This window comes from Hydra vulgaris, chromosome 08, assembly GCF_038396675.1.
Source record: "Hydra vulgaris chromosome 08, alternate assembly HydraT2T_AEP".
Taxonomy (NCBI): domain Eukaryota; kingdom Metazoa; phylum Cnidaria; class Hydrozoa; order Anthoathecata; family Hydridae; genus Hydra; species Hydra vulgaris.
Window position 1 is genome coordinate 59,373,772 of NC_088927.1, and position 13,019 is coordinate 59,386,790.

The following is a 13,019-nucleotide window of genomic DNA, read 5'->3' on the forward strand; positions in this document are numbered from 1 at the left end:
CAATCTTAGGATTCCTTATCCTCAACCGTTATTCGAATATTCTGATTATATTGTGAACATATTCGGTTTTTTATACCATTAAGTTTAGAAATTAGTTTAATAAACATTTTATCACTAAACCTTATAAGGTCGACAGCCCTATAAAAAAAAGCTTTAACAAAGATATCTAACAGTAATTATGTTTATTGATGAAGGGGTTATAATAAAGCAGTTGATGGTAACCTGTCCGACAGCAAACGCTTTATTGCACAGTGACGTATACTAGAAACTTGCGTAAATTGCTGACAAAAAAAAAACTGAAAAAAATAATATAGTTTTGGAAATACTTTAAAGCGCATTTTTGATTCGTGTCTCATAGCGAGTTTAATAAAAACTTGAACCTAGAAATTCGATTTACAATAATAAAAAAATAAAAAAATAAAAATACCATGTAGTGCAATTACCGAGGACTAAAGCGTTTTCAACTGATTATAGGCTTTAAATTTTAATTTTTGACCGATTTTATGATGTTTTCATTTACGACCGACTTTTTCTAACTGATTTAAGACATTTAGAAATTCGACCCATATTAGATAGTTTAATTTTCAATCAGTTAGAGGTGATTTTTATCTTAACCAACTAGTCTGTATATGTGTTGTTTTTTGAGGTTATTTTTTGAGATGGAAAAAAAAAGTTAGAACCTAAACAGGGGCATTTCCAGACTATCTAGTAAGGGAGGACGACTTTTAAATTTTTTTGATTCGGTGCATCCAGATCATTTAGGAAAAAATGGTGGGGAAAGGGGGGCGAAGGGGTAGGTTTGATTGATCCAAATTATTTTGTAAAGTAGGGGGAGGTAGAGAGATTTTCAGGTTTATAGTTTTTTTTTTAGAGCTTTAGTCTTAATTAAAAAGCCCATTTACCAAGTAATGTCACTGTCTTAATCTATGTAACTATGAAACTACGTTATATATCAATATCCCGTCAGTCCGATTTTTTTTTTTTTGCGCCACACAAACTTATTAAAGTTTTTATCCTATTTTAACAGCCTCCCTAATTTACTACAGTTTTCAGACAATTGTTCAGTTAAATATATAAATTTATAAAACAAATTCTGTTCAAAATATCTAAGGAGGGAGGGGGGGGGATTGTCACAATTGCATCACCTTATGGATCCTCTTTTGGATCTAAAAGCATTTTACAATCTTTATTTTTTACCCTAAGTAGCGTCCGTAGGGTGATATCCTTAGGTCAAAGAGTCACTTTTCCGTCTAGCTTTAGTTAAATAATGCATGAGAAATAAAAAAAAACTATTTGCTAGATTTTTTATAAATTTAGGCTGATATTACTAAGATAATGTTTAATAAATACATTAGAGTAAAAGAGTATAGAATGAAAATCATTATTCATTTTTTACCCCGGTCACGAATCTTTTTTTTTTGAAATAAAGTTTGCTTTTTCCGGTTAAAAGTTATGTCAAAAACAGAAACAGTTAACGAATTTTTGAAATAAAGTTTGCTTTTTCCGGTTAAAAATTATATCAAAAACAGAAACGGTTAACCATGGGATCGAATGAAATACGCTAACTTTACGCTGACTAAGCAAACTTTCTAACTTGGTAAGTGGGGCTTTTATTTATTATTGCGTTTCAATTTATAAATATCTTTTTCAATCCTTTGTTTGAATTTTAAATATTTATCTTAATTCAATTAGCAAATTATTTTCATTTTATTCAGCTATTGTCGAATAAGATTAACTTCAATACTTTATCATTTAGAGCTGCTACTTACATGCAAGAAAAAATAGTAAAATGTCTCAACACACTCAAAGCGAATTCAACCAATCAGGTATTAATAAAGCTTAATGTTGTTTGTCATGCATTCTTCTATTTACTAATTGACTTCAATTTTTTCCCCAAACGTAATAGTTCTTATTTCTAACAAATTACGTTTCTAAAGGTGTAATCCCCCTCAGAAATACCAAATTTTATCTATTTTTGATATATATATATATATTTTTTAGTTTTTTATTTACTTTTTTATTGATTTTATTCTTTTTTTTTTTATCAAGTTTCTTCGCAAATAATTTATTTTTATTTTTAATAAGTGTATTTAAATAAAGCTTTTTAAAGCTTTTATTTAAATAGCTTTAAATAAAGCTATTTACATAAATTCTCCACAATTTGTAATGTTTTACCTAAAAAAGAAAAATTATTTTAAACTCTTTACTATTGATCATATAATAAAATTTTTACCCATTTTAAATATTGTTATTTTTATACTTTCTAAATAGTATAAATAAACATCGAAGTTGAAAAAATATTTTTTTGCTTAAACGGACATCGCTGAAAAATAATCACTCATAAATTACATTTTATTAAATTGATTAAAGGTGATATTTGTATGTGCTCAAATTAAAGGCAATGTTGTCGTGTAAAACAAGTTAATAAAAAATAAAAAAAATTTGAATCGCTCAAATTTTAAAAATAATGAACTACATTTAAAAAAGGTATTTAAAACTTTTTTTTACCAAAAACGTTCCAATTTTTTTGGAACACATTTGCAACAAAAAAAAAAGAAAATTTAAACCATCAATATTATTAAACAAAAAGTGAATTTTGTTGTCGAGCGAGAAAGCATACTTGTATTTAAAAAAAAAGAGCGATCCAAAAGTATAATTATTTCGAAAACTGATCAAAACTTTTTTTGAGAAAAACTTTGAAAAGGAATTAACGAGACAAGTTTGAAACAATTACAAAGATGGAAAAAAAGGAATAATGCCAAAAATGCGAGTTAACAATATTATCATAGAAGTTAAACCGAATAAGTGAGTGAGGAATAGCCGAAACGCACAGTTGTCAGGGTTAGGGTGTGGTATTTAATTAATTTATATTTAGTTTAAATCATTTAAATTGTCAGCAACTATTTGATGCTTATTAGTAACAGAAAAAACTGAAAAAAAGTTGGTGGAAGTTTTAAAAAAAAAAAAAGTTTTAAAAGTTTTAAAAGTTGGTGGACAAAAGTAAAAAAAAAAAATTCTTGTGTTACTAACAAGTACCGTAACTTTGGGTAACTTTGCGCAAAAAGTTGAAATTTTTTGCTTTGTGTTTCTAAAAATTGGGTTAAAACATCTCTAATATTTATAAAAACTTGCCAAAAATTTTCTTTGGACTATTCAAAAACTGTTATTATTAGAATTTATTTTTTTAACCATTTAAGAAGGATTTTTTATGGGTGTCTAAATTATGTTTTAAGTTAACCGGGGTTTTGGATAACTTTGCACAGCCTTATAAAATTTGAAAAAAACTTTACCGTTTATATGAATTTTGCTATTTAAAGTCTTTTTATTATACTGTGTAAAGGAAATTTTATCAAGAGTTTAATGACAAATAAAAATAAAAAATAAAAAAAATCAGATTTACCATTGTTTTGCTTAATAAAAAGTTTAACATGATAAAAGAAAGATAGCCACATTAAAAACTAAATACATAAAATTTCTTTTAATGTAGACAATTATATATCTTTAACATAAAAAATAAAAGCTAAATAAACAAACTTCAACAGAAATGAAAGTCTTATAGAGGTACTTTGTAAAGTTCTCTGGTTTAGGTTATCTTTTGAGGCTTCTTAATGTGAAACAAGTATTGTCCTATTCATAAAAATTTTCTTGTGTGTCAAACATGCATTTAATATTATTACCATTGGCTTCACATAAGCACTGTTTCCTTGGCATTTGTAATTTGTCAAGGAAAAAGTTCACATGTTTCAAAATTTCTGAACTTGATTTCTCATTCTTATTATATCTGTTTACAAGTTTATTTTCAATGCTACTCAATGATTTTGAGCTAGAACTGTGATCATGGCACTCTTTCGGATCTTCTTCAGATTGAACTTTTGACTTTATGCTCTTCGTGTTTTTATTCAGTTTTTTTTTCTTTGCATGCTTTGAGCCAATATCAAAACTGTTACTAAACTTTTCTAAATCTTCTGTGCCAACACTTTTGTTTTTCAAGAGCTGTTTTTGTGCAACCAGCAGGAGAATCTTTGTATTCTGTAATAATTCTACGCCAAGCTGTTTTTAAAGGTTTAAAGAAAGCCACATCTGGAGGTTGAGTTATATGCGTGCTATTAGGTGGCAGGCAAAATAGTATTTCATTTTTTTCACAGGCATTAATTACTTTTGGAGAGATATGAGAGGATAAGTTATCGCCTAACAAAACTTTAACTCCTGATTTTTTTTTAAAGAAGGTAAAACTATAGAAAAAAACCACTCTTCAAAAGCTGCTCCGTCAAACCAACCACTTTTAGTGTTAAAGTATCTGACTCCTTTAGGACCTCCTTCACACCAAGTTGACCACAGATTTACAGCTTTATAAACTACAAACGGTGGTAGAACTTCACCTGCAGAATTACCTGATATCATAATAGAAATACTTGTCTTAGAAGTGTTTCTTATATTTGCTGGGTATTTATTACCTCTCTTTACCAAGCATTTTTTAAACCTGGATCATCACTCAAATTTGTTTCATCGTAATTATATATGTTGCTTGGAGGTACATTTTGTACAATTTTTGATAATTGCTGAATATAATCCTTTAAAATTTCTTCATTAACCATTGCTCAAGATTTTTTTAAGTTTGGTACAAACTTACTTGTAAGTTGTGGATGTCTTTGTAAATCAGGCCCGGGAAAGATTATAAACTCTTTTACTTTTTTCCCTGGACTAATTAGATAATTATTCATAATATGACGTAAATCTTTTTTACCAATTGGAAATCCAAAATCACTCAATTGAACAGTACACTTCAAAAAAGCAGCCTCCTCGAATTTGGAAAAGAAGTATGGCTTACCAGGTTTTAAGTTGTGTTTTCCTTTTAATTTATAACAAATTGTTCTTCAACTGATGCCATATATAGCAGCAGCTTGCTTTTGTGTCAGTTTTTTACATTTTACCTCTTCAAGACATTTGGATAGGTTATTATTTGTATAGTCTTTATATTTTCTGACTTTGTAACAACTTGATATCTGGAAAAAACATGAGTGTTATTTAGGAATAAGCTAAAAATGTTAATAAAAACAATAAAAATATATGTAATAATTATGCTTATATATAAAATTTACTTCAAGTTTTAAAAAGTATTGTTTTTAGATGATTAAAAACAGTTGTGGTAATTTTGCACATTGTGCAAAGTTACCCCAATTTAGTCCGAAATAGTAATTTATTTACAAAATTTAGTAATTTTTTTTCACCTATACTGACAATCGCATTAAAACATAAAATAATTCAAATTAATGGTATGATGAGCATGTTATGCTGTTTACTTACCTTAGGGTCTAATTCTGATCTGCTTAACAGATAAAAGTTGCAAGAAATTATTTGCGTGACTTTTTTCTATGTTTAAGTAAAATTACTTGCGTAGAAAGAAAACTCGTTAAAATGACTTTTTTACACTATTTTTGTATTAAAATTAGAATAAACAGCTGACTTCAAAAGTGCTTTGCAGTTATGGTTAAAATTTTTAACTGCTAAAGAATAAAATATCTTTGACTTTAGTTGTGCAATGTTACCCACGGTTGTGCAAAGTTACCCAAAATTACGGTTTTAAATAACTGTTAATTTTAAAACTTTTTCTTCTTTTATTGCGCAATTAAATAAAATCAAGTATTATCTTTCAAATGAGAAACTATTGCAACACTATTTTATTGCAACTACTGCAACTAAGTTATGTCACGTAAATTGATTTCAAATGATAACGACTTTGAAGTACTTTTTTAGTTAAAATATCATTTGTAATATTTAAATAACTTTGCAGTCCAAGTTGGCCCAGTAATTTGTACATTATCAATTTAAATTTGATTTATTATTCACAGTTGTCCGCACGGTCTCTAATAATAATTTTTAACAAGTTAAATGATGCATCATATGTTATGTAGCAAAAACATTAAATGTATTTTATTCTAAATGGTTATGTAATAATTGGGTCTCAGTGAGACTAGACGAGTGTTACAAACTTTTTAAATATTGATACATCTTAAAATACTTATTTATAAGGTTGTTTAAATATGTACATGTAATTTATATTTTCAGATAGTATAATTAAAATTTGAAATATGTTGATATTTATTCATTTATAATTCATATCATATTATAGTGGTGTTATACCAAATGGATGGTTAATTGCAAACATAACTCCACTGTTCAAAAAAAGAAACAAATTAGATCCTTTAAATTATCAGCCAATATCATTATATCAATAGTTTGCAAAATAATGGAAAAAATTATTTGCAATGTGATGATGAACCATTTGACTTTTAATAAATCAATAGCAAGTTTTTAATAAATTAATAGCAAAAAATAATAATAATTAAAAAATAATATAAATAGTAATAATAGTAAAAGTTGTTGTTTAAATTTGTCAGAGACTTTTGATTTTATTACAAGAGAAATTGAAGCTGGTCATAACATCAATATAATAATTTTTTGCAAAAGCTTTTGATTTGGTTTCTTTATTTAAATTATGTTGCAAGCTTTATGGCTATGGTTTTCACCCATATATTTTACAACGGTGTAAAACATTTCATTGTAACAGAAAACAAAGAGTTGTTCTGGGTGAGTTTGTTTCAAGCTGGGCGGAAGTTACAAGTGGAGTACCTCAGGGTTCATTTTTTGACTCACTACTAATTGTAGTTTATATAAATGGCTTAAATATTAATATACTAAATAAATCAGAACTATTTGCAGATGGTGCTAAAGTTATGTCCACAATTACCAATGAAAGTAACAGCAATGCTTTTCAAGAAGACTTAAATAAGTTGTTAGACTGGCCAAATAAGTGGTTTATTAAGTTCAATGGAGATAAGTGCAAAGTTATGCGTATTTGTAAATTGAATCTTCAATTTAACTACAAATTTGAAGATAATGTTTTACAAAAGACAGAAATTGAATGAGATTTAGGTGTGATAGTATCAAATGACCGTAATGGGAAAATCATGTTATCAGTGTTGTAAATAAAGCTAATCGAATACAAGGTTTTACAAAGCATGCATTTATATCTTGATACTGTTATATAATATCTTGATGTTGTCATACTAAATTTGTTATACAAGTCAACTATTAGGCCGCAGCTTGAATATGCAGCATCAGTATGTACCCCATATCGTATTAAAGATATTAACAGACTGGAAAATGTACCACATAAGGTTGAAACACTGAAAGGCTTCTGTTATGAAAAAAGTAGAAGAAATATTAGGTTTACCAACGTATTTTAACAAAACCTTTCATTTAAAGGCTGTTATAGTCAACACTATGTAGTTTTGACCAGGGATACGGAGTCCCAAAAGGACTCCGGCTTTATAGCTTTATTTTTTTTAATGATCTCTGGTGTCCAGACGCTCTAAAAATGTTTGTTGATTAATGATATGCAATAAGAAAAAAAATTATGATATTTAATGACTTGGAACTTATTGTTTTTAAGCCCGGAGTCCTGGAGTCTCGAAGGATTCCGAGTTCAAAAAATGATTGTTCTTCTGACCAAGAAGTCTTAATTTTTTCCCCATTAGTAGCCCATAAGTTTTTATATATTTTTAAAGCTCCTGGATACCAAAAACTAGAAAGAAGTAATATTTTTGTGACTTTCAAATCAGGAGTTCTTTTTGAGACTCCGCATCCCTGGTTTTGACTCGCCAAACTTAAATAGTTTGTATTTAGGTATCCATAGCAACCTAAAGTTAAAACTAATGTCACTATTGAAACTGCAATCCTTAAATTATTAAACACAGCAAAAATTAAATCTTATTTATATGACGAGTTATTATTGTTTTTCAGTAAAAGTGAATTTTAGCCCACTATGTTATGGCGTGAAATTTTAGCAGTATACCCTCCGTCACATTTATAAGTGCTGCTAAACCTTTATTAGTCACGCAACTTTTAGCATTTTTTTGTAGATGTTTAAAACTGGTGTGAGATTTAAACATTTTAATAGGACATTTCAGAATTTGGCGTGACATATTCAAGTGTGTAAATCAGTAGAAAATCACTTATCAAATTTGTTTCATTTTACACAATTTTTCATTAATAAAGACTCATCGGAAATTGTGTTTCTTTGGTATTTGCAGCATGAAAGATTTCTGACTTAATTAAAAAAAAAACTTTTTAAAGTTGTTAAAGCAAAGCTTTTAGCCATCATTATTTCACATTTTACATTTTTTATATTTTATTGTGTTTTTTGTGAAAAGTTCACAGAAACCGTTTGAGAATAATGCTTTCGGTTTATAAATTCTGTTTTACTGATGGCATTGGTATTGGTCTAATATATTCTCAACTGTTTTGTAGTCAAATAAATTCTCAACTTTAAGCTTTTCATATGTCGGGCCAATACTAAATGCCATCACTAAATTGACATGATTTGCTAGAAGTAAACTATGTACTTGGCCTATACAGTATGTAACGTAAAATTATTTCTGAAAGTTTGACATATATTGGACCAGTGCCAAATGTAATAAGAAAATCAAAAAATGCCTGCTGGCAATAAAACGTGCGCAAGAACAATAAAGTAAGTTTAAATGTTTTGTGGGTATATATATATATATATATATATATATATATATATATATATATATATATATATATATATATATATATAAATATATTACACAATATAGTAATAGTGTAAATATTTCTTCGTAAAAAGTGCTCAATACAAAAGGAGAATAAATATAGTAAAAATGAAATAATTATAAAATTTAATTTATTTTCAACATAACTAAGAGTTTCGCGCAAATTATGAAACTCTGAGTTATGTATATATTTAAATAGTAAGAAAAGTTACAAAGTCTATTTTGATCTGTATCTTGAAGTGTATTTTTTTGACTTAAGTTTACGAGTTTATACATTCTTTAATATTTTTGTAACATCTCGTGCTTTCCAATTCTATATTCCTTGGCAGTTTTTTATTGTCAATCATAGATCTTTTCAGTAGGAAACTATTACATTCGGAATCTATTGAAGGATGTGAGACCATGATATCTTTTTTATACTCACACCAAGAATTGTACATGTAAAAACCTTTCGCACCCCGTACTTTTATTCCTAAATAATTTAAAATTATTTATAGACAATAGGAATTTTTTTTTTAAGGTTTATTGTATATTTTTTATTTAGAAAAATCAAAATAAAAATCAATAAAAATAATATTATTAATAAAAAAAAAGAAAATTAAAAAATTCATCCTATGATAATATTACCAACTTTATAGGCAACTTCTCCTATAAAAACGTCATCTATTCGAAATATTTTTTTTAAATCGAATATTGGAATCATTTTGTAAACGCTAGAATTTGTTAATATAAAACCTCCTCCGGAACAGTATGGATTGTAGTTGCTTTCGTTTCGTTCATCTTTTGTTACTTGGTATCGACCACTTCGCTTTACGTATGCACGATCTATTTTGTTTCCAAAGTAACCGTCTGTTACCTCATTATGTTTAACAAATTTCATGATGTTGTCCAAGTTCATAAAGGTATCATCGTCGCCTTTTAGAAGAGCTTTAAAGTTTATGTTATGTTTAGCCCAGATGAGTCCAATGATAACTTTTTTAGTTAGTAAGTAGAAATCTTCAAAGACATCTAAGTATAGTATATCTTTTTGTAGTTTTGCTTCTTCTGCTATTTCGATCATTGAGTTTGTGTTCATTACCCTTCCTACAACAAATACTATTAAATACTTTTCTTCTGTATTCCAATTCGAAGAATTACCCCATGATTTCCGAATCGTGTTCCTTCTGCTTTTGTGGTTAACAAACGAAGAAATTAATATCAGTGTTGTATACAGTGTTGAATTATCTTTTTCAACAGAATCAATTATAATGTGTAAAAGCGTATCTTTCTCTTCAGACTTATCTTTTCCTATTTTATTTACGGTAGAGATTAAACTTGTAACGGTCGTCACTAATGCCAAATTTCTGTTGATTTTTAAATGAGCTTCACTTTTTATTTTTAGTTTTTGAATTTCGATGAAAATGAAGAAGATGGACGCAGTTACAAAAACAATTAGAACAATGCTGATTATTTTTGCTCCACGTAAATAAAAATATATGCTTTTTTTCATTTTATAATTTAGGATATTGAATGTTAACTATGTTAACTTAAGAAAGCAGTTAAATAATTAACAGAACATTTTTCTTAACGTTTGCTTTAGAAGGTTATCGTTTCTGAATTTATCTTTTATCCATTTTTATCTTGTTATTTTTTTTAATACGTATAATGTATTTTGCGGAAACACATTATGATATGTTTATTATTTACAATTTAAATTTTGATTCATTTTATCAGATTTTATTGTTTTGTTTGAATTGCTCAAGTGGAGTTGTTAAATTAAGAAAAAAGTTTTTTTTATAAAAACAAACTGTTATTATCAAACGAAATATATAAGAATCATTGTGTAAATCGGAAAAAGTTTGCAATAATAAATTATTTAATGATTTTTCAATTGTTGTTTTTTGAACCAAGAAGGCATGCTTTTTTTTGAATGTTTTAATATTCTAAACAAATGTAATAAATTCTCTATCAACAATTTCAAATTTAGTTATACTCAAAATCTCCTAAACTAATTTAGGAAGACCTATATTCAGAAATAAGAAAAAAAGCAGTAGGGTAGAGCAGGTCTTATGAATTGAAAGTATTTTAGCCTTTACGTATGTAACGGGTCCCCTCCCAGGTAGAGTCTGTAATTTTTTTTTAATATATACTGCAATACAATAGAACATTACAATCTTTTTGAGACAAAATTTTTAACCTTGATAATAAATTATTGCTAAATTTATTTTTGCAATAATTACATTTTTTATAATACCTAACGGGAGTTCATCCAAAACCAATCGAGTATATTTTCATATTATTGACATACAAACGCTATAATGCATTTGTATGTCAATAATAGAATTCTGCTTTTACCGAATTCGTTTCGTAGAATAGGGGCTGCCCATTATTTACGTCAACAATTTTCTGGCAATTTTCACCTACCACCACCCCCCTTGCCCTTTAGTCAACAACTTGTCAAACTTCCTGAGACCCCCCTAAAAAAATACGTCAATATTAAATTACCCTCCCCCCCTTCTTCCCCCCCAAAAAAAATTATTCACAAAACCATTTAAAAAGACAAATGCTTACTCTGAACAAAAAGTGAATAAAAGTAAAAGGTATATAAAAAAAGTTATTAAACTTTTAACTTAGGAACATATTTCTTGTTAAAACTACAAATACTTACTCCGAACAAAAAAATAAAGATTAGAGGGTTCAAAAAAATGTATACACCTTGCAAATTTAAATTATGAATATTTTCAAATTAATGCAACACTTCATTATGTGCCAATCCTCCTTAATTTAAGGTTAGAACTAATTTAATCTCACAGTAAAAGCTAATTATTTCTAACAGAATTGAGTTTAACGAAATAAGGCATTTGACAAAATATATAAACCAGGAGTCGGTAGCCTATCGAGACAGAAGAGCCAAAAGTTGCAATTTACAAAGTTTTTGTCTGTAGTTCAAACAAAAAAAATTTATGTAAGCTCATGATCTACATTATTAAACGTTTATACGAGGGGTTGGCAACCTGCGGTTTGCAAGCCTCGTGTGGTTCTTTCGATGTCAAGATGCACCTCTTTAATTCCGTGCATAAATATTAATACAATATTAAAATAAAGATGTTGGTACTTTAAAACGGAATTTTTAAAGAGCTACCAACATCTTCCTTTTAAATCATCTACCAAATCTTTATTTCAATATTATATCAATATTTGTGCATAGAGCTAATGAGCCCCATTAACCGCAGGTTGCTGACCCCTGGTATAAACGTTTAAATAATATAATATTGACCAAGTACTTACATAAATCTATTTTGTTTGCACAGCAGACAAAAACTTTGTAAATTTCACTTTTTGACTCTTCTCTTGGTAGCACTTTACAACAGAATTTCTAAAGAGCTATCAACATTACCATTTTAAATTATCTACCAAATCTTTATTTCAATGTTATATTAATATTTGTGCATAAAGCTAATCAGGCGCATCTTGACATCGAAAGAACCACACTAGGCTTGTAAACCGCTGGTTGCGGACTCCCTGGTATAAACGTTTAAATATTATATGTAGACCAAGTGCTTACATAAATCTTTTTTGTTTGCATAGCAGACTAACCAAGAACAACTTTGAAAAAATAATAGTGTTATGAGTAAACATCTCGTATGTGCTTATTTAGTTCGGTATGTGTCGGGTCTTTTTAAAGCACAACACGGTTTTGAAAAAGTAGGAATACAAATAGCTTTATTAAAATACTAAAGGTTTAGTGAGTATGTAACACAGGACTGCAAACACTGCCTAGTTTTCCTTTTTTTAAGTAACTAAATTTATTAAAAAAAGTAAAATGTTGACGTCAACGTATCTTAACCTCCCCCTCCCCCCGTCAACAAATGTTAAAAAAATGAATGTTCGACTAAAGCAAGTTAAGTCAAACTTTGACTGATATGAGATATTAGTTCGAGTTAAGATTTATTTTTATTCAATGCTTTTTTTTCAAATTCAACCTAACTTTATTCAAAGTATAAACATTAAAGATAAGCCATTACATATATATATATATGTAATGAAATATTTTTACACTTTTATTAGTATACTAATAAAAGTGTAAAAAGTATTTCAGTAAAAGATGTTACGTATTAAATTCACGCTGTATACTCAAAACATTTAAAAAAGTTTAATAGCATAATGACTTCAATATAATTTGGTAATAAAATAGCATCTAAAAGCTAGCAATCTTTTATTTAAAAATTTATTAAAACCAAAACATAATTGCTTATTTTAACGGTATTTTTATTATGATTTATTTTGTAACATTAAATAATATTTGTAGCATTATTTTACGTCTGATAACGATCTATTCTATTCAAATACAACAAAAAAGTATAAAAATAATTTGGCTACCGTAAACTGGGGTTACTTTGAACGTTTTTGAGATATTTTTATATGCCCTTCCTTCATTATTGACAA

General features: G+C 27.7%; 1 protein-coding gene and 1 long non-coding RNA gene across 3 annotated transcripts; one reads left to right on the forward strand and one right to left on the reverse strand.

Moving 5' to 3' along the window:
• Positions 1-1,509: 1,509 nt before the first annotated feature.
• Positions 1,510-10,459, forward strand: LOC136084022 (uncharacterized). Its single transcript, XR_010640283.1, has 3 exons — positions 1,510-1,597; positions 1,757-1,826; positions 9,976-10,459. It is a non-coding gene; the product is annotated as an uncharacterized LOC136084022 (long non-coding RNA).
• On the reverse strand, positions 8,642-10,083 carry LOC100214887 (N-acetyllactosaminide beta-1,3-N-acetylglucosaminyltransferase 4). Of its 2 annotated transcripts, none has more exons than XM_065804048.1 (2): positions 9,226-10,083; positions 8,642-9,066 (listed from the first exon to the last, which is right to left on the reverse strand). In XM_065804048.1, the coding sequence occupies exons 1-2, from the start codon at positions 10,081-10,083 to the stop codon at positions 9,061-9,063; spliced, it is 864 nt and encodes a 287-aa protein (XP_065660120.1). In that variant the 3' UTR covers positions 8,642-9,060. The 2 variants fall into 2 exon arrangements, with proteins under 2 accessions (XP_065660120.1, XP_065660119.1); XM_065804047.1 differs by having other exon boundaries at positions 9,222-10,083.
• Positions 10,460-13,019: the final 2,560 nt, after the last annotated feature.